At 42.1% G+C, this 23,026-nt stretch overlaps 1 protein-coding gene across 1 annotated transcript in view; it reads right to left on the reverse strand.

Annotated features, from left to right (window-relative positions):
- TRABD2B (TraB domain containing 2B) overlaps nt 1-23,026 on the reverse strand; it is a 263,307-nt gene that overhangs the window by 100,166 nt on the left and 140,115 nt on the right. The window contains exons 3-4 of the mRNA XM_063166065.1: nt 21,888-22,034; nt 6,280-6,454 (exon numbers count right to left, since the gene is read on the reverse strand). Coding sequence (XP_063022135.1) covers nt 6,280-6,454; nt 21,888-22,034 — 322 coding nt within the window. The remainder of the gene's footprint in view (nt 1-6,279; nt 6,455-21,887; nt 22,035-23,026) is intronic.

Genomic DNA, 23,026 nt, shown 5'->3' on the forward strand with positions numbered 1-23,026 from the left:
GTGATGTCAGTAGCACCACTAATCAGCATTGGATCAGGACGCCTGACCTGGGGGATAAAGTCTCTTTATATTCCAGCCTGCAAGTGCTTTCTTTTTCTTTTTATCCCCTCCTTTTTTTCCTTTTGTGTTCCACACAGGATCTGAGATGACGAGTGAAAATCGTGAAGAGCTCCGCAATCCTGGTGGAGAGAGGACCAGACTTCCAATGAGCTGGTTCCCAGTGACACAACAGTGGTGCTAGTGCCTGATCTGCACTGAATACTGCCTCAGTTGGGAGTGCAAAGCAGCTATTTGCATATTCAACATCTGTAAATCCCCATCCCTCAGTGGGCAGTTGGACAGTGGCCTCAAGGCACTTCCGTCCTGAAAAAACACTTCCAAATAACACATGTGAACCCCAATGCCAGATCCCATGGCAGGTGCTAATGGCTTTCACAAAGGCTCTCAGGATTTTAATCAGTTGAGTTGCAGTTGCTCATAGTATCCATCACCAACTTTCCTCTTCCAAACTACTGAGCAGAAATACGGTTCTCAAACAAAATCCCACTGCCACCTCTCTTCTGGCCCCTTCCCCCAAAATTCAACATCCATTACATTCCAGCTCAGTTGTGGTCAGCTCACTACCTGCTGACAAAGAATGCTCAAGCTACATCATCTGGATATCTCCTCAGGAATGCTTTAGTTTTTGGAGGAAAATAAGAACATCTCTGTGGTGATCAAGACCACTGCAGACTTGAGTCACCTTGGAGATGTCCGTAACTCCTCCTCATTGCAGAAGGTGAAGGCTGAGCCTGCTTCTGTCTTTGGTACATCAAGTATCTAAAATGATGTGGGCTGAAATTCCCTTGGGAATCCTCTGCAGAGAGGACAAAAGGGGAAGAGCTGGAGTTGAGGACTACAATGAGGAGATTTTATATTCTTGTGCTCTCGTACCAGTCCCACCCTATATAAAAGTTGCACAATTCTCCCTTTCCCTACTAAAAAGAGTGAACCCCACTTCTGAGCCCCATTATGATGAACCACCAGAGAACATTTACTTTGGAAGAAAGTAACTGCTGTTTGAGAGCTTGGATTAGATGACCTTTAAACGTTTCTTTCAACCCAAACTATTCAATAATTCCTGCTAACAGTCTAATTTATGAGGACCAGAATCATTCCTGATGATGCTGCCCATCCAGTGATGAGTGAGAGAACTCTGAAGGACGGGCAGGGAATTCACCTGTTCTGAGCATGGAAATTATCAAATTCTACTTCTGCTGTTGCTACTCTGGGATGGAGTCTTCTGCTTTCATGGCAGCACACAGGCATCTACAGCAAAGCCTGTATTTATGTTCCTGCAGAACATCTCAGAAATACCTAATCCATCAACAGTATAAATAAACTCTGCCACCTAAGCCCGCAGATGAGCAAGGGTGCTCTGTCACACAAATGGAGCTCTGTTATCACCAGCTTCATCAAAAGCTGTGGGCAATCTGGTTTCCACCACACCACAGAAAACAGCTGGGTCCCCTCTGACCTCTCAGATGTTGTGGAGGCTGGTGGGATGGTTTAACATGTGCTCTCCTCCACCCCAGAACTGTGGTCCAGAGACAATTTGCTTCCCCACTTGCTATGGGAGATGCTATGGTACTTGCATTTCAACTCTGTCTCAGTAAAAGAATATTCTCTATGATATATTTATTATTTTAAGCAACAAAACCCACTGCCTAAAAGCCTACTGATTTGGCTGCTAATAAACATTGTGAACTGGAGCAGCATCTGAATTTCTGAAGCAGTAAATCCAGCTCTCAGCTACAAAACTGACAGCTCTCATAAAAGAAAGAAAGAAAAAAAAAAGCAAGTAAAACATCCTAAGGAAATTATCGTTCAAATTAACTGCAGACATAAATTTATCCATCTGTTATCATAAGTGTTACTTGAAAATTATTTGCCTATAAAAATGAAATAAGCCAGAGTGGATTTTTTTCTTAAACATTGACTTCATGTGTATGGTCCTAGCTGCCAAAATATTAACTCTTTTTAACAGCCCGTGTGCTCTTGGCTGTGTGTCTTTCTTGACTGTAAATGGGCCTTTATAAATTGTCTGTATAAATGATGTCTAAGGCACTTCACTGTTATTACAGATCAATAATTCCAAGTAAACCATCTTGATCTTCAAAACACAAACCCCAAGCAAATGCCGAAATTTTACTTGGAAGAGCTTTATTTAGCTACCTTTATTCATTCAAAGAGAAAAGTTAACCTGTCCATTAAATGAAAAACATCATTTAACTGCACAAACAATAACTGCTGTTTCATTCCTAGGTACAGTTACTGTGAATACAGGTATGGTGAGATTTTCACATTAAGTCTGAACATAGTAAACACTGGCAGGAGTGAAACAAAGTCCACAGAACTGGGTACAGAGCTAAGTCTCTTTTACCCAGAGCCTGTATTTTTCTTGGAGAAGAGAAAGAAATTAAAGTAGAAAGAAAAAATTGCTATTTTCACTTCTACGTGTTTTATAAAGGAATAAATTAAAAGTCTGAATTACTTCAACACATTTAAATAGTGAGTAAAGTCATGGAAGATGGAAAAGGCAGAAATCTATTGAAAAGTCTATTTTTTTATTTTTAAGAATGACAGAAAACTGAAAAGTTCCTTTTAGAATTGTGTAATTTTTTTGTTTGTTTTAATACTTTTTACTGGAACAAAATCCCCCATCTTTCAGCAGCATAAAAAAACTTTGCTTCACTTTATGAAAAACTGTTTTATCTCAGCTTGCTTGGATATTCAAATGTCTGTCCCCTGCCTACTCCTTTGTCCCCAGGATTTGTCTTTTGGATGTTTCACAGCCTCGTGCTGTTACAGACCAGACTCAGAACCAGCTCTCCTATGATGCACCACAAAGTCATTGCAGCACAGCTCTAAGTGGCACATAGTGAAATTTTAGCGGGAGTCCCAGTTTACAGGAAAGCAATGACACCCAGGCACCTGGGATTTTGACTGACATCTGCAAAAATGGACTTGTTTTCCAGAAGAAAACAGAGAAATTTTGTTTTCCACAAATGCCCATTTTTTTACCAAAAAACCAGACACCTGCATCTTCCAGCTCAGTAGCTCCAGGCTCCTGCACCACCAGGCTGCCAGGATATCATAATCTTGATTTTCATTTGAAGCCACTCACTGGATTTGTTTGGGGTTTTTTTCTGGGCTTTTTTGGTTCTACAATCATGGATCAGGACAGACTGAGCCAAACCTGACTGCAATTTGCAAAGTCACCTGCATGGTGCCTTCTGCCTTAGTCAAGCTTATTATGCTAATTAATTATTAGATGTTACAGAGCTACCCATCCACAGCACTGGAATCTTACCATAAGCTGAGGATGATGCTCCAAGAGAGCAACAGAGCCTCAGTTGCTGCACACAGCTGTGCAAAAGCCAGGTAAAACATCACTACAGCAGCATCCACAAGGTAGAGCTCCCTGCAGGGAGGCCACCAGAGGAACAGGCAGGGCTCAGCCTCAGGAGGGCTGTTTTCTGGGAGAGATCCTATTTCCCAGCCCCTTGGCTCCAGTTATACCTGGGAGTAACTGGATACCTCTGAGTCCACATGAATCATCCTGCAGGGTGCAGGGCTCCCTTCTAGAGCAGCTCTGGTCTGTAAAACTGCATTTGTTGAATGGTTCCAAGGTGCTTTTCTCATAACAGGCTTATTTTCTTACTTAGAAGAACACTTATTTTCCTAATTTTATTTGACAGCACAGTTTTATCCAATTCCTCCTTTCCCAAAACTATGATGGAGATTATGAAATTTGGAAAACAATTCATAATACACATATATAATTTAATTACTATTCATTCATTAGTTCAAATATCTTCAGAATTAAGACATTAATGCAAAGATCAAGCTTGGCATAAGGGCAATATCGTCTGAAGCACATTGTCCAGAATATTTTTTTTCAAATTATTTCCCCTTCATCATGACAGTTTTAGAGATGCAAAATCTTAAATTGCATTGCTCTGGGAGCAAATAAACTCCCACAGACTCTATTATGCCTATCCTAATTGAAAGTGCATTCCTAAAATTTTGCACTTCAGAATTCATGGGAATATGTGAAAGCCTCAACTTTCATCAAAACATCCTTTAATTTTATAAAAGGCAAAACCAAACCCTCAAAGTTTTATATGACAATTTGAATTCATGATTCAAGCACATACCAAAGAAATCCCTCAAAATAAAAGAACTAGATATAAGGATGCAAAATAAAAGATCTATCAGTAAAACCCACTCTTCAAATTCAGTGCATGAAGGAAAAGAGGAACAAAAATCCTTCAAGAAAAAAAATTGCAGTTGAATCATAGGAGGAAATGAACTTGCCTGCACTGTGGTCACATAAAGTTTTGGCATTGAAAAAAATTAATATTCTTAATGTTCTCTGCATGAAGAAAAAAACACCCCAAAGAAGAAAGAAGGAATTAATTGTAGTTAAAGCAGGGATTGCCTGCAGGGATGGCCCAATTTGGTGAGAAAAGCCAAAGGGAGGCTGGAACAAAGAACCCAAAACAAAAAGCTTTCCTCAGCATCTCCCACATCCCAGTTTTCAATAAACCCGCGTGTCTGTTCTGTCCTGCCATGCTCAGTGCTGGGGAAACAAAACAACCCAGCAACAAAGGCAGTTTTCAACATCACCAGAAATGGGCCTAGAAGACAAAGTGAGGCTTGCTCTTTATGAGCCAGCTTTCCCAAGGGATGCTCCCCGGGAGTTTCAGGTAGGTGCCCTCTGATGGGGACAAGAGAAGAAAGCTCAAACCTCCCCTAAGTTAGAAGTGTCTTTCTAAAGAATGTAACGTGGAATTAGCATCCATTGGCTTAATTTCAGCTCTGTTATTAGCACAAGCAAACAGCTGCAGTGGGTTGGATCCATGACCCACCTAGTCCATGGTCTGTGGACTAGGTATAGAGCACTACAAGTGGGCAGTGATGCCCAGTTTATCCTCTCATCTCCATTTATGTACTGGTTAAGGGATTTCCAAAACTGGAAACTGTTATCTAAGCATCATGTTTGATAATCTCCAATAAACCTCACTCCTTGGGTTAGACAGGCTGTTTTTTATGAATGCCTGTCCAATTATGAGCCATCATGATATATTTTCCTACTGTAAAAACAGTTAAGCAAAACTTCTTGGCCAGAAATATCAGCCAAGCCTGAGATTAAATAAGCTTGGGAAAATTCAGTCCGGATACACTCAGAAAATAAATACATCAAAATGCACGTGTCTCTGCTAAAACCCACAGTCTTTAATCAAAATTCCCACTGAAGTGAGTAGCGAAAGGTGAGTTGTTGCCAAAGTTCATAGTGAGAGCCATGGGATGAGAAGCAAAGCTCTGTCAAAAATGAGAAATTGCTAAGGAGAGGAGCAGGAGGAGCAGATTGGTTCTTGACACAGCAATCTCAGCCTGCCTTTTGAGGGAGCTCAAAAAGACACTTAAGCTGGTGCTCAGGATTCTGCTGAGCTGGAGCCTGAATAATTATTATTTATACTCTTATCACACAGAAATATGAATTCCATTGGTCAAGGGAAAAGAAATTAAAAAAGGGAAAGAGAGGACAGTAGCACATACTGTTGTAGGCTCACGGAAGTACTGCAGACATCTTTGTTCTGCAGACTTCAGGGAGAGCATTAAACAGGAAGAGGGACACTTTGGATTTTTACTTCATGGTTTAAACTGCTGGTATTTAGCTACACACACAACTCATGCACTTGTGCAAAGCCCCAAACCAGCCAGTCTGTACAGACACAGCACCAAAGCAGCTCGGTCACCCATTGAGAAAGTTTAACTGCAGCAACCCAGAAGGTTTGAAATCCCGGGCCAGTGCCTGGAGCCACACACGTGTGCCTGTGCCACCAAAGGGTTTGTGTTCTGCCACTCACTGTCACCACCACCTGGGCGTACAAATTCAAAGGCAACTGAACCATCTTCTACACCTGTGGCCAAGTAGCCCACAGGTCTGGGAAGGGAACAAACACAACAGCATGAGAAGTGCTTACAGCTTCACATTTCCACAGCCAGATGGAAAACAAAATAAGTGCAGCCTGTGCGCAGCCTGCCTGGACCTAGACCCACCTCCTACAACAATTCACTCCATTTCAGAAGCTGGTCTGGACAAACATAAGTCTTTCTGCTTCAAAGGGAAGCCTCATAAGAAGTTTTCCCACAGGCTGAGACCTGAATCATTCCAAACACTTTACTTCCAATCATAGTAACAGAGCAAAACAGAAAAAAATCATGCCATACCTGCTCCAAAGGCAAAGAAGAAGCTCTTGTCTCTGTTCTCCCTTAGAAGTGACATCACTCTTCTTCCCATCCTCTCATTCCTTTTGTAGATGAGCTCCTGTCTGAAGTAGCTGTCTATTTCCTGAGCTGTCACCTGCTCGTGGGGTGGGAGTGTTGTGTTGATGAAGTTTGGCACCTGAAACAGAGAGAGAGGTCACAACCCAGGTGGCATTGGTTAAGGAACCCACAAAACACTGCATGTTTTAATCCAGGCTTCTTTAAGCCACCACTATGACACAAAAAACCACTATAGGATCAGAGCATGGGAGGCTGTTAGGAACTCTCAAAAAAAAAAAAAAAAGAAAAATAAATTCCCAATGAATATACTCTCTTTGAAAAAAAGTGAAACTAGTATTTTACTAAAGGAAACTTTAGTTAATTTTGATTTGTCTCTGTCCCTTCATGAAAATGTAGTTTCAGGTGTTACATTTGGGTGAGTTACTTGGACCTTTATTCTCTGCTTGTTCAAAAAAAAAAAAATCATTGGCTGTTTAATACCAAATTCCTGTGATCTGTTCTCAGCTGAGGTCACCATGAACTAAGCAAGGACTGTAAGATTTGGCTTGTATATGTGGCTTTTTAAGAACCTAACAGTTTAAAGAGAGGAAAGTATAGCAAATACAGACACAGGAAGATGCACACAGGGTAAACTCCCTTATCTTTACATGCTATTAGGTCTCACCTGAGAAGACCATGCATTACAACACATAAATCCCTGGAACATTCCTGATATATCTGAGGAAGTGACTTCCACAAGAACTGCTCCTTCAGTCTCTGCTTTTGTGAAGAGAGATGTTCACAGACAGAAAGGCTGAAAGCTCAAGGACTTGGGTCAGGGCAGCAGACCCAGGAATGAGCCAACATCCAAGCTGTAAGGGACAGACAAGCCAAAAGTCTCTGATTATGAGGACAGCAACTTGTTTTGAAACAGTGAAAGTCCCAGGTTTACCACAAGGGTTTGGGAGCCCACGGGCCCTGCAGAGAGAAGAGCTGTAAGGGGGCAGTGTTTGATGACTGCTAACAGGACCCAAGCACTTCTGGTGATTTTCTGTGCCTCACCACTGGAAAGCAGCTTAAACTGCAAACCTTAGGTTCAGATTTCTGAGTCCCTAGGTAAATGTAAAGCTGCCAGGATTTCCAGTGTTAATCTGAGTCAGTGGTAATGACATTGCATGCACAGCCCATGAGGGGAACATCTCTCACTCACTGTGCTGAAACACTTGGTACAGTGACTCTGTTACTTGTGTTAATTCCATCTATGGTTTTCTACTATACAAAATTCCTGTACTAATTTTCTAAAACTTGCCTTTGGTTTTTTTTTTCAGCCCACCTCTTCCCGTTCCACTTGCTCGCATGACTTTATCACAACAATTTTTGTCTCTTCCCACCCTCTTTGCTTATACTGCTTCTCCAAAAGTTTCCAGCAAGTCTTAGGGAGAAAAACTGATTTCCATCTTCCCAGTGACTCTCCTTAAAACTTTTTCATTGCAGCCCCACTGCATCACTCCTAATATATGTGAGGGATCAAGCAGGAGAGATTTCTCACCATGCATTATGCAGGATGAGTCTACACCTCACTCTGGATTCACACTAAAGGCTCTTCTCAGTTGAGTGAGACAGAAAAGGGGACCACATCTCCTGAACCAAGGGGATGGAGATAACACTCCATGTAAGAGATCCTGCCTCTGCCTATTGGGTCTCACAGACCAGCTGGACCTTTGATTTTCCAAACTGCTTCTCAACCTGCTTTGCCAAATCACCATGCTTCTCACAGCATGTCCTTCTTTAAGGGTTCAGTCACATTATCCTGAGTCACTCCTTCCTCCACGCTTTCCAGCATGGCTTGGCGTCACCAGTGTAACCTGTGAACTCCTCAGAGCATGCAAGTACTTTGCACCTTGTTCTCAGTTTAGCCCTGAGCCAGCACTCAACAAGTCATAAGTCCCATTAAGTCAGACCTCTTGGAGACACCAGTTTCCTGTGAAAGCCCAAGAAGTTACCTCTGTGTCTGGCAAGAATACCTGTTTGTCTCAAAGGGATGGAGGAGCAGACTGACGTGTCAAAGAGATAAAATGCTGCTGGCTACAGCAGCAAAGAACATAGTGGCTTCCATTCCTGGTGAAAAACAGGGAGAGATTTATATTGTAGGAATCAAGTCTGAGGAATGAGTAGCCATTTTACACTTGCAGTAACTTCTGTAATGCAAAGCCACAAATCAATTGGTCCATGGAGATTTCACAAACCTTTGCATCTCCTCTATACAGGCAGGAGTCAGGAAAGCCTTCAGGCATTGAAGTGCAAGGTGACATTTTGTGGAAGCATCTGAAGGCTCAACACCTACATAACGGAAATCTCTTCTTCCCTGCTTCTGGATGAAAGAAGTGAAGGCTGGGACCTGGTTTTGAATCACTTGAGATGCTTTGGGGAGAGCAAGGTACAGCCTTGCCTGTGAGCACAACCTGCTCCTACACAGAGCAGGAGCAGAGATGCTGGGGGACCGAGCAGTCCCCCAGCTTTGTGCATCCCATTGGTGATGGAGGTCTAGATACCCAAAAAACAGATGTTGTATGAGGTCTTTGCCAAGAAGGGAAGCACCTTTCACCTCCTTGTACAACTCCATCACTTGCAATCCTATATCCACATTTAACCTATAGTTCCTTCTCTTTATCTAACCTAAAATACAGCACACAAAACAGGGACATTTACTTGCCTTCCCCCCCCACCCCCCCTTTTCCTTTTTTTCCCTCTCTTCTGTGGGGGAAAGTTTGCCAATGGCAGAGAGATAAACTTAAAACCAAGGACTGGGTTTTGTCAATCTTTCTTTTGCTCACCCATGGAACAAGACAAAGGAAGGCATCATCTAGAGAGGGACAGCATCAGCTACAGGTCCTGCTGCACTGCGTGCACTCCTGCATTTCTGATGCCTGGCAAAAATAAAATCTCCACGTGTGTTTCAGTGTGTGTGTGGCAGAGGACAGAAGATAAATGACTGCAGTAAGTATGCCCCTACACAGTAGTGCAACCACACTCTGAGCTGTGACACTTGCCCCATTAATCACCTCTGCTCCTCCCTGTATCCAGGTCCTTTCCACAGTGACACACACCATGCCTGGCTTCAGGGAGACAGCTGCTCCTGTTGATTTAAGAAACCCTTAAACCAGACAGGGATCAGGAAGTCAAGAAACAGTCACACGCAATTAGGAAACTCTTAACTGGAGCCAGAATTTAAGTTTGGGGGGTTTTTTGGAGAAGAGAAGATCTGCTATTTTCAAAAGATGGGCTAAATATGGACCAAAAGGATTTACCTTCCCCCTTCCACTTTTATTTGTTTTCATTCTCTGAAAAAATTAATTTTAACATTTTAATAATATGAATCTATTGGTTTTGAGCTGAGAGTGAATGATTGAGACATTTGCTGTGCCCCTGGTTGAGGGACTGATCTAATAATTAATACCTGAATATTGCTACCAGTGTTTAAATGTACAATGGAGTGGATTATGTGTCCATTGAAAAATCCAAACTTCTAATTTTGCTGTTCACCTAGGAGTGTAACAGCTGGATCAGGAGAAAAATGCATCACCTGGGATGTGCTCACTTCTAATGGATACACATGACAAGAGATAAATAGATTCTTTACATCCAGTCTCTGCAAGCTGTGCAGTTTTCTGAGAACCCAACCAACTCATATTTATATATAATTCTAGTGGAAACTCAATAACGTATCTCACTGAGGCATTCAGAATAAAGAATATTTTGTTTTACTTAATAAGGTAGCACTCCTTTTTTCTATTCCCATTTCCTTTAGGTTACAGCTTTCCTGTGGACAGTACAGATAGACCACAAACTCAGTCATTAGGTACACTCTGCACTTGTAAGTTAAACTTTTAAGGTTAAAGAAAGGGACTCTGAGAATAAAAAAGAAATCCCAGCCTTACAAAAATTTCTTCCCCTCCCCACTGTCTGTGTAGTTTTACTTGAGTCAGTGTCCCTGATGGAATATATGTGTGGATAAAGCTCTGTACACACGTCTGAGCTCACAGTGCTGTGGGATGTGGGCCATAATTCTTCACCTTTGAAGTCAGTGGGAGCTTTAGGGAGAAGAAAGAGGAAGGATTGTGGAGTGGTTATGACACTACCCTGAAAAAATGGTTCTGCTCCCATGGGTGATACAAATCTCTTACATGATCACAGGCATGTCATTTGGGTTTAAACCTTCAAAGAAACTCAGCACTTAACCTCCACTAAGTGTCTTTGAAGCATTTGGCTTTATTCCTCCTGTGTCTCAAAAGTCCATCTGTAAAATGGGGACAGAGACTTTTCTAAAAAGACTTTCTACCTTGATGTTACATACAAGGCACTGGCTCAGTCTAGCTCTGGAGGGACCCAAAGGAAGACCCAAAGTCCAACACAGTGCTCAGCAGTAACCTCTCTTCCTATAAATTTCCACAGAGGCTTGGATTCTGCTGCAGTCATTAGCATAAGAGCTAACAAGATACTTTAGCTTAGAAAAATGCACCAGCCATAACTCAAGATCTATGCTATGCTTTCAGCTTTGTCTGTAGAGACAGAGAGAAAAAAAAAGACAAAAAAAAAAAAAAAAAAAGAGAAAAGCAAAATATATTGGTGCAGAGTCTTTTATCGCATTTAGGGCTTACTGCCAAAGTTCAGCTGAAAATTCATGGACGCGGGACTACATTAAAAGTCCATTTTTAAAATTTACTATTTTTTAATATTTGGACAAATATTCTGGGGAGAGGCACAATGCCAGAGTTGTGAACATCTATCTGCAAATAATTTTTTTGGACACAATAAGCACCATCATCTTTGATTACATTTTTTTTTACTTTGGATTTATTATCTACATTGGAACTGGCCTAGACTCAGTCCAGTATCAAATCATTATCATATGTGGAGTAACAGTGTTATCATTCCTACTCCTATGCACTACATTTCCCAATCCTCTGATAACCTTGTTTAGCCTCGTTCTGTTCCAGTGATGAGACTATTTCTGGAATGTGAATTCAAATTTTAATATTACATCAATCAAAAAATAACATTACCAACAATAGAATAAAGAGCTGTGTGCCTTTCCTCACCAGCTTGTGCACAGAGGTGATCTTCAACCATAATTCTACTTGCAGATGGAAAAGAGGAAGCTGAGATAGGGAAATGGGAAGCCAGCCCTGCCATGAAACACACAGTGATCCTAAAACCCTTTCAGCAATTATCTTCCTGTATCTTGGTCAATCCTCCAGGCTTTTGAGACTCCTCTCTCCCACTGTCCTAATCAGTAGATGACTCAAGGATTTCCAGCCTCATCTCCTGAGAAATATCCAAACTTCAGACTGCTGCATGTACAGCATCATTACTGACAGTTGCAAGGGAATCTCTTAATAAAACAAATGCCTTATTTCCTTATTTTTCCTTCTCTCCCCAGAGGGTTCACAGCTAAACACAGAAAACAGAAGGCAGCACACCCAGGGTCAAAAGGGACAGCTGTGGCAGGACAGGGAGCTGGCAATCAGCTTCCAGAGTTCCAGTCCAACACCCCAGTACAGACCCCATCCATCCCTCCCTGACAAGAGGGCTCTGCCTCCACACTCGTAATCCTTATCTCCAGTTGTGAGCAGGGAGTTGTTCCCAGATCACGACAACTGCATTAATTTTTTTTAAACATTATAAAGATAGGGTTCACTTTATTAGTCTCCTGGTTTATGAGCTTTTCGTGGGCAGAGGCCAGAAGACAAGTAAGGGATCCCGCTTTGAAGGATTTTCCCTACACCATGCAGGTCAGGAACCTTTATACAGTTGACAGCTCTAGGAAAGATAAGGATCTCATGAGCTGACAGGCAGCTTATGGGGGCTGCCAGGGAGCCAGAACAGCATCCCAACACCCACTGGCTCCTCCAGCAAACTGAACAGCCCTAAATTCACACCAGTCCTTCTTGGATCACAGGCTGACATCTGAGATCTAGTTATCATTCCTTTATGAAGGGAGGATACCCTCCTGTTAACCAGCCTTGACAAGGCATTGTGGCTTTTACTGCAGGGCTGCAAAATATACTGCTCTGGACTTGGAAGACACCTGTTTTCCTCTGATTTATGGACCCTTCTGGCATCTGGGAGAGCCATATCCTCTTACGGCAGCCTCTGATAGGAAGGATTGAAATAGTGCAAAGTGAATGGGCTGTGAGAACAAGTATCTCCACAAGGAGGACATGGCTGCCACAAAAGCAAAAGATGATGCCAACTCAACTGGTTTTCCTCCAGCACTCCCAAGCTTCCTTCATGAGGGAGGGAGACCAGTAATGGCCAAGGAGGAAGTGTCAGGTTAATCTGATTTAACCCAAAAGCCCAAAGTTGGCAGCTGCCAAGAAGATAAGCTGTTTGTTATGGAAAAGGGAAACCAGGAAGGAGCAGTCTCCAGTTGGAGCATGTGATTAAGCCATTATGGCTTTCCCTTAAGCACTAAAATTTAAAGTCATATATTAGAAATCTGAGTGGACTGTAAAAGGAGTCTTTCATGTTTGAAGTAAAGTTCAGTTCCATCCCTTCTTTCCCTTTTCCAGAGTTGGAAGGAGGAAACACACAAAAATACTTTTTTTGTGCTTGAAGGGAAGTGAAGAACACAAGCAAGAACATTTCTTGGGACCAATTCTGGGAAGCCCTTTCTACCCATGAGCTCATCCCTGCCCACCTTCCATCAGGGCTCATGGTCCATAGATGTTGCAATTACACCACAGCTCAGGTTAGTGAGATTTCTCTAACTGGCCTCTTGAACTTAAGCTAGTGGGACACTCCTCAGCATGCCATGGCAACTTGAGTGAGAAGACAGAGTTTCAAATTGGCTACCTCAGACATAGGGGCCACTGGAGCATCTAAACTTGTAAATGCAAGAAAATTAGGAGAAGATGTGGAGGGGAAGAGCAGGCTGAATGCCAGTGAAGTCTCTATGGAGAGTGAACAACACCTTTTAAAACCAGCTCTGCAGGTGACACAAAGGCTGCAGGAGTCATTGCTGGCCTGAGTGTAAAGCTGCCTGCAGGCAGGGTGGGCTGCAGCCCTTGGACACCCCTGCATCTGCAGTTTCAGCCCCCGCTGCACCTGCATGGACACCCTCCCTGGGAGCAAACCCATCCTGCCAGGGCTCTTCTTCCAGGTGGCACCTGGCCAAACAACAGCTGTGTGTCCTGCCTAGTACTACCTTCTCTGTTGATTTGGGCCAAAAGAAACCATGTTAAAAAAAAAAAAAAAAAAAAAAAAAAAAAAAAAGGCAGAAAGGCCACAAGGATGGGCTGTGTGTCTCACACGCTCACAGCTTGGGGGGTGATACTTCTATCCCTGTTAAAAAAGACTTTCAACAAATCCCTGAGAAGTCATGACCTCCATGTATGTTTTCAATTTGTTTTTCCACACCAGTTAAATAGCTGCTTTCCAAGCACTTGGGAAAAAAAGGAAAAGAAGAAGCAAGCAACACCAACCCCTCCTCCAAGGCCTCCCTCCCCACCCCAACCCCGTCCCTGCTCCCCTTGGTCGTGATGCCAAAATATGCAGCCGGCCTCTCTATCTGAATGAATGTTTTGATTAAAGAAGTCTTAACAAAACAGAGTCAGAACAATGATCCCGGCCCCCTTTCTTCAAGCTTCACCTAACTATGTGGAGTATATTTAGGACCAGATTACAGGGACCTGCTCATTAATTGACTAAGGATGACAAGCCTGCAATGTATGCAAATAAAGGTTTGGGTTTCAGAGGGGAGGGTAAATCTTAACAACCTAATGATACTCCAGCCACACTTAAAACCCTTTTAACATTGGGATTTTTTTCAGGCCAGCTTTCACGAGCTTGCAAACATATGGAAAAGTTCACGTTTTTCTATTTCCCTTCCAAATGCTTTCTTTACTTTGACAAAGAATATTTTTTTTCTGTTCAGACACTAAAACCATCACCTATTATATTGCCATGACACCCAAGTAAAGACACTGATCAAAGGGCAAAGCAGGGCAATAAAGTGAAAAAAAATGGGACCAGAAGGTTTGTGTTTGGGGTTGGTTTATTAAAGAACTGAAATTCTTTTTCCAAAGGTATTTTTCATTTTGTCTTCTGTTACACAGTGGGAAAACAGTTGGTTAGTAGTGGGTACAAACTCAGATTTGGTTGTCTTGGACATGTATTGCTCAGGGCTCTTCAATGAGTTTCTTTCCATGCCTGTTTAGTGAGATTCTAGGAAAAGCTTGAATGTGTATGTGAAATTTGCAATATTATTTTAACCTGAGGTGAGTCTGATCCAAAATATATGATTTGCACAGTATCACATAACTTAGCAAGGAGCAGAAATCTGGTTCATAACACCACAGCAGCTGGGCTGGACACGGGACCTCTGGAGCTGACCCTCCAGGGAGTGCGTGCACTGCAGAGGTGGCTCTGCCTTCCTGGCTGGTCCTGGAGAAAGTCCAGGCTCCTCCCAGTCCAACCAGCTTTCCAGTTATGCTGGCATCTGAAACAAACTGGATTATAGCTTTTGAACTGATTTTAACTGTCTTTAAGATGGGGTCACTTGAGAGGTCTAGTACCAGATGAAAAGATGGAGAACATCTTCAAGAAAGCCTTTAGAAGTGGAACAAGGACCAGTGAGGAGAAAAATAAGGAATAATTCAGATTAAGTTACCTCTGAAATGGATTTCTTTACATCCAAGCTGGTAGAACTCTACAAGGCTTTGGGTTTAGAAGATCTCTGTCTGAAGTCACCATCAGAGCTCAAACAGTTTACACTGGAGATACCTAATCTATGGCATTCACCATTTGGTAATGCACACTAACAGTGTCAGGTGAGGAAATGTGTCCAGGGGTACCCAAGAACACAGTCCTGTCAATAATGTCTAACACTTATCCTGCCAAGCCCTGCCAAACCAACCAAGCTGCCCCCTTGTCCCACTTTTCTCCCCCTCAAAGTCATAACGAGGAGCAAATATAACTTCTAGATAAAAAAAGGAGAAAGAAAAAGCACTTTGTACATTCAACCAACAAGATACTATTTAAGATACTAACAAGTCTTTTTCATTTCTCTTTAACAAGTATTTCCAAAAAACACTTCATAAACCAGCTCTTTAAAAAGGGAAAGAAAATGCTTTACAGCAAACATACAGCACTGCACAGAAAGCAGCACATTCAAATATTTTTTACCAATCACTCTTTCATACTCATTTATAGTCTATTCCCATACTAATAAATACAGATAGTCAACATTCCCTAAATGTTCTAATGTAAATCAGCCCTTTTCTGTAGGTGAATATGTTCTTTTTCTAATAACACAACAGTCTGCAAGAAAAATCTTAGCTTTTTAATGTCTTGTTCCAATTTCTCCATAACTCTCTCTTCTCTCACATTGCTTTCTTCATGGAAAGAGGAGGGAAAGAACTTCCAAGGTAAAACAACTCCAAATGCAAAGATGTCATGAACATTTTCAAGCAAGAACAGCCTATTTTCAAAACCTGTAGCATGAAAATTATCTGGGCATGTTCCAGATTATTAATAAAAAAACAATCTTTGCAATGTTTTCCCCAGCACTGTCATCAACAAGTAGACTTCACTCTCAATCTGGATCTGCAACCAATTTTCTGAAACACATAAGCCAAAATACAATATTGGTCCAATCTGGAATCCTGTTCTGACATAATATGAAAATTAGACTCTGAAAATTTTGGCTCCACTCCTGTTTTTTCGTTCACTTCCAAATGCTCCCAGTATACCAAAACACGGAGCTGTAACTCAGGTGCAAGTAGAAAGAAATTATGAACCCACCACAGCAGAGCAAGAGCTCTTCTGAGCTATGGGAAGGCAGCTCCTCTGCAGCAGCATCTCCAGAGAGCAGAAGGTGGAGGGCAGGGTCTGCTGGCTGTGGGCAGAGGCAGCACTGAGCACTCGTGTCACCTGGCATCAGGACTGCCATCAGCGTCCTTGTGACAAACACTCCTGGAGTGTGACTGGCCCTCTGCCTGGACACACAATGGGAAACTCGTGGGATGGCTCCCCTGGGCTGGATACAGCCTTGCACTGGCTTTTCTGGAGAGCCCACAATCATTTTCCCTGGAAGAACGAGAGGCTGGGCCAGTTCGCCTGCACTTTGTTAGGGCTGAGAACGATAAGATGCTTCCAGAGCGTTGCGTTACAATAGCTCAGCCTTCAGTTCATGGATTTATCTTCCTCTGCCCTAGATAAAACTCCATTCCTTGGACAAATTAGGTCTGCTTGTCATTCAACACTCTACCTAATGGTCTCAGCTGTGTGTTTCTGCAGTTACTGAAGCTGGAGCATTCCGCAGATAGTTCTCATTGATTTGAGAAGTGAGCCAGAAATCCAGTTGTATTTTATCCAAAATGACAATAGGGCAAGTTAATGATGTAATTAGAATTATCAGGACCCTTAAATTTTAAAGGACAGGTTTCAGCAAAGAATGATAACATTTTTAAAGGGATATGTAACACAACCTGGTGATTTATAAACAGCAAGTGTCTTGTGAAGTGAGGCACTAAACATTTTCTTCCTTAGTTTAGGGAGGCTGATACTGACATGGGCTTAGTTTATGAATCTCCAATGTCATGTTATCAAGACCATCATATGCTTTTCAGAAGGTAACACTCACTATCTAAATCCATCCATGGCATTTTCAAACTGCAGAGACAACTTGAGATATGGATGGCATCATTTGATAAGGTATCCAAAAAGCTGGGTTGTTTCTGATGGACACAGCTTGAAGAAGGAAGCACAGCCCCTGAGAGGGGCTGGGAGCTGTCTGTACGCTGTGGTGACCACCAAACAACTTCACTGCACAGCTTGTTTAACCATGTGGATGAAGTCAAGACCTTACACCTGCTGTCAATGAGAAGATTTTTATGCTGAGCTGAGCACAAAGAGTGTAAAATGGGTTAGTCACTCACTTTATTTATTCACTTTGATATCCAGTGATGGGGGCCTGCTGGATGAATACAAATCCTGCTGAAAGCATGGAAATATTCTCCTTTACTTCACTGGGCTCTCAATGCAATCTAACATACAAACCATAAAGGCTCCGTGGATGAAGGATGCTTTGGAAGTGTCAGGAATGACTCTTACCCCATGCTGTTTACCCTAAATGGGACAGGCAGAATGAAACCTGGGTAGTTGGGCCAGTAGAAATTGTCTACAAAGTGATCAGCAAAGCTGCAGGTCACTGACAGGCCACATCAGCAATGAGAAAGGAAAAACCATCTTCTCCTGGGACAGGACCCTCTCCTCATGTCAGGAGAATAGCTGGAGACCACAGCCACAATTTTTGGGAAAGGCTGAAGCACAAAAATCTAAGTCTTGGATTTTCAATTTTCCTCTAAATAAAGAGTACATAGTGGTACAAAGAAACATAGAACAAACTAATTCAATTCTGGCAAAGATGAATTTGCTTTACAGAACTGTCCTTAAAAACTGAATAGCTCAAAACTGACCACAGGAAGTAACTGGTGCAAAAAAACCCACCACAATAAATTGTTCTGCACCCTACCTTTTCTTCATGGAGGCTTTAAGTCATTAGGCAATTTCTCAGCTGTCTCAGGTAAAAAAAGTTTCATTTGGAGAAAGATAATTTTCTAATTTTGAACAAACAGATTTTTTGCATTTCAGTACTTCTGAACACACTGACCTCAATTCCCTAGTGAGAGCTTCAGGCTGAATACAGAAGTTAAAACTACTGATCTAATCCAATCCAATCCATTTTTGCTTTTAGGAAACATTTATAAAAGCAGAGAAAGAAGCTGACTTCTTCAAGGGGAAAAATAGTCTGGAGAAAGAGCAGAAAATACATCCATCCTATTTTAGCTTAGAATACTTTCTCTTTGGTATCATTTTGACTCTCTGCCCAGAAGCCTCAACATAAGCCTCTTGATTGCAAAAGTCACAAGAGAATCAAGTGTTTGAAGAAGGCTATTTAAAAAAGAGAGATGTTCCCTACTGCATTTTGGGTCATAGTATAACGTATTAAATTCACCCCCATAAAGTTTTACTAAGTTTAAATATGGTTTTTTACATTTGGAAAAATGTTGCTTGTAAACAAAGTTTTAAAAAAACGGAGAGGGAGAGGAATGATGAACGTAGTATAACCACAGGAAAGCAGAGGTGTTTCCTCTTTCACTGTTCTTAATTAAAATAAAATTTTAAAAACCCACTGAAACTGAGAAGGATTTGTTTATTCCTCTGCTTTCACCAGGGCTGGTGGCTCTGGGAAATGAAAGGAGGACATGGGGCCCTGCTCACACCCCTTCATTCTGGGCACCCTGTCTAAGCTGCAATTCTCAAACCCAAGGTGAGCAGCATCTCCCTGGGGTGGTCCTGTCCCTACCCATGGGTGACAAAGGAGCTGTCCTGTGACCTAAAACCTGCTTTGGACTAGGAAGTACCTTTTCTTGCACCTTTCCTCCCAGCACCATCCTGTCTGTGCAGCCCCTTGGCACAGTCTTGGTCCCTGAAGGACTCTGCCCTCTCCTCCCAAATGCTGCAGGACTCAGGAACGTGCAGGAAACCTTACACTTTTCAAACTCTCCTGGGGAGGCTGTAGAGGCTCAAGGAAATTATCTGTAACACGTCAGGTCAACAGTGCCAGTATTTCCTTTTTGCTCCAAGATAATTTTTGCACTAAAATTCACCTCAGCATCTTGCAGACAGCTACTGAGGCTGCTTCGTCTCTGAAGAGTCACACTGGAGGCATTTAGGAAGTTACTGCACCCACATAAATACTCTCACTCTCCCTGACACTGTCCCCACAGCAACCTTGGGCTTTGTCACCTCCTTCCCAGTCCATTACAGCCACCTCAACCAACAGCTCTGAACGGAGCCAACTGATGGACAGATTACCTTTATTCTGCAGCTCCTGATAACCTTTAAGGGACAATGAATAACCTTAAACAGCATCCCAAATTAGTCCTCAAAGAGTGAGACTCATCCTTTTGCAGTTCTCCTGAGCTGCCCCAGATGGAGCTGAATACCCTGGCTTCCAGCATTCACGTGGGTTTGATTCTTACAACCCCATTCCTGATCTTTTGTTCCCTTCTATTGGGTATTTCAAAGTTGTGTTAACAGCACCAGCTTCAACTCTTATCAGGCCTCTAAAGAGCTGGGCCAGCAGCTGAATACCATGAAAGAAGGGACACATCTTCTGAAATCACTGTGGCACTCTTGTCCCAGGACTGGCATGGGTACCTGCCCTGAACTGCAACAGACTCAGCACATGGTAAATCCCTGTGCCTACATTTAATTTCTCCAGAGAGAGATCTCACAGGGAATCTCTCATGTGTAATATCTGAGTCAGGCTAATCTAATTTGCTAACCAAATGGCAAAAACTCTCCATGACAGAGTCTTTCATCCTTGCAAAAAACCACAGAGAACAAACTTTGGAATGACCCCAACTGGCAAAACCTGACTTGAATAGGGAGTTTATTTTACATTTTAATTTTCTATTTTGTTCTGCTTGCAGTTAAAATAAATGGTATAGAGCTGGTTTATAAAAACACTACCAAACAAAAAAACTCTTTACCCAACAGTACTGCACAATATTTAGAGTTCTGCAGGGACCAGTATACATAGAGGGATTTTAATTTTCCATGGCCTGTAAGCGTTATAATCTCCATCAACTGTGTGCACTCTGGGACCATGACTAACACCAGTGCTTGAACTCTGACTGGTTATTGGCTTCTTTCTTCTGTCTTTAACACTGTTTTGAAACTCACACTTAATCCAATAATTTGCAGGAATAAAGAAGTTTTTACAGCAAACGGCTCCTCTCAAGTCTAACCCACAGGTCTGTTACAGGACAATGTGTCAATAAATCAGAGGTGTCTGTGAGTCCATGCAACTGCTATGAATGACCACAACTCATCTTAGGGACAAAGGCTTTACTTATTAAGAGAAATTACAGAGATTAAAAGGTAACACCAGGACTGTCTTCATGGGTTTGACTACCAGCAGTCCTTTCATAGCATCCATGGCAAATATTCCACTACATCTTGCTTGTTAATTCCTTGTTTATCATGTGTGCTGTGTCTCAACATTTCAGGAATAGTTATAATCACTGATTTCTCTAGGAACCTCTAAAGTCATGAGTTCTCCACCTTTTCTAATTCATATTCCCCATCTTTAAAGACATATTCCTACCCAAGTTGCTTTCTCCCCTCACTTTTCAGTGCAAAGCTGACCAGAATGAACAGCTCTGGCAGCTTTGGTATGACACAGTCTTGTGTTTCAGTACTGCCACACCAACCACTCTGGTATGTCCTGCTCAGTCATGCTAAAACAATGCTGCATTTTCTAGGTCTGAGTTAACTGGGACACCAAAGGGGTTTTATCCTATGTTGAGGCCCCACTTGCTTGCCCAGCTGTTCTGCTGAGAAACAAGTGACCCACAGAGGCCTGTGCAACCTAAGATAGTGATGGCAAGATAAAAATGTCTGAGAGACCTCTGCCCCAATCTGCAGACTGACCTTACTTTGTCTCAATTCTCTCTGGAAGTCACACAGCTCTCCTTGATTTGCATTTGCTATCATGGACTGCTATCACGATTTAATTCTTTCACTGGCAAGAAACATACAATAGTGTGGCTGTCAAATTTACACAGGTTTGCCCCAAGTGAGTCACTGTGCCTGAGACTGGAATCTGGGAATACTGATTCCAAAAAAAGGAGATGTTGGAGATGACATCCAAAGACCAAGTTTTCATAGAATTAACTGGAAAGGAGAAAGAGGAATCTCAGTTTGCCATGAAGCATCAAACTGGTCTGGAAAGCAGATTTTTGCTCCCTTGAGAGTTTTTAATAGCTTTGGATAACTAAGATAAACAGAGACTGAAGGGCTGTATGAGACACACACAGAATTATTGAATTATGACATGTTTGAGAGGTTATTTACTTTACAGAGTATTTACATAAGGTCCACTTCCTCTTCATATATATGCTCAAACATTACAAAGATTCCCCCTCCACCCTTAATGAGGAGTCTGCATTCAACAGCCCCAAACATCCAGAATTAACCTTTTTTCAAGAACATCCCTTGGAAAGTTTTCCAGGCAGTCCATTCCTTGTTCCTAGTAACAAGCAATAGGACAAGAGGAAACAGCCTCGAGTGGCACTGGGGGAGGTTTGGATTGGACATTAGGAAAAATTTATTCATCAGAAGGGCTGTCAAGCATTGGAACAGGCTGCTCAGAGAAGTGTTGGAGACACCATCCCAGGAGGTATTTAAAAGATGTGTGGATGTGGTGCTTGGGCACACGGTTTAGCTGTGGACTTGGCAGTGCTGGCTTAGCAGTTAACTCAATGATCTTGGAGGTCTTTTTGGACCTAAACCATTCTATGGTTCCCCAGAGCCTGAGCAAAACCAGGGAAATTCCACTCTCTCACCAGGCAAATGAGGCACGTGTGGAAAGAAAACACAGGGCATTAAAAGGAAGAGGGGAAAGAGGGATCAGAATATGAAGTGATGACTGGGATATTGCTATTGAAGTAGCTGATTTTTCCTCAATTCTCTGGCCCATCTGGAACAATTCCGCTCACCTGAGAAGTGTCATGGTTGAATATCACAGCATTCAGGTCTCCACAGTTGTAGTGCTTGATGAGATCCTCAGTGGTGTAAGGGGCCTGCAAACTCCCTGCTCGAAGGCTTTCGTGTTGGAGCAGAGTCTGGTTTAGAGCAAACAGCACCTGCAGAAACACAGGCAGGAAAAGAGAGAAAAAGTTAAAGACAGTAGGAATCAAAACAACAAAGACTAAAGGACAAAACTTTGAAAGACTTTCCTGCACCTGAAGTCTATTCCCTTTATCCATTCTGGCCCACACTAACAAGGGATGATCTTTAGGCATTCCCAAGTGGAAAAGCATCAGGCGCAAGACCCCATAATATTCTCCATGGAGTATAACTTCACAACAGATACATATTGCTCAGAGGTCAGAGTCTCAAAACTCTTGGGCTCTCTGTGCTGGTTAATTTACTCCGTGACAGACCCTGGAATGGAAACTCCCCTAAATGAGGAAAAGTCTAGTGCCTCTGGCTGTTTTCTGTATCCTAGCTTAAATCCAAAGCCCAAACTCAGCTGACAGGTTTTTGAGAAAAAATTCAAAATCTTCTGAACTTCTGAAATCAAAGGTGTTGTATTGGAACTTTGTGCACACTTGTAATAACAGAAACTTTAGGAAATTCATTATTAGTCTCCCTCCTTTTGTCTTTCTTCCTTCACCCACCCATTTGCAAAGTGAGAACAAACAGATCTCTAACACTGTCCCAGCAGACTGGTTCAGTATCCCCAAACCAAACCTGAAAATAAGCCTAAAAAGCAGAAGCACTATTTACTGTGCCATTTTGGGTAACCGAAAAAAAAAAAAAAGTCCTTAAATATTAGATTTTTTCCCTTGAATTACCAAACAAAGCCTTAAAAAACCCAAGCAAACAAACAAAACCCCCCCACGCCTCCCCAACAAAACAACAAATAAAACCAAATAAAAAAGGACCACTATATTTCACATCAAGTACCAAAATTCTTTTCAGATTTGTGACAGACTGGGGGAGTAATAAATACCAGTTATTGGTATTTATTACAGTCTGGGCTTTACATCTTCTGCTTTCCAAGAACCTTCTGAAGAAACTTGATAAAAAGTAGATGAATAAATCAGATGAACAGCAGTGAAGGCTTTTGTCA

Source organism: Melospiza melodia, chromosome 11, assembly GCF_035770615.1.
Source record: "Melospiza melodia melodia isolate bMelMel2 chromosome 11, bMelMel2.pri, whole genome shotgun sequence".
Classification (NCBI taxonomy): Eukaryota; Metazoa; Chordata; class Aves; order Passeriformes; family Passerellidae; genus Melospiza; species Melospiza melodia.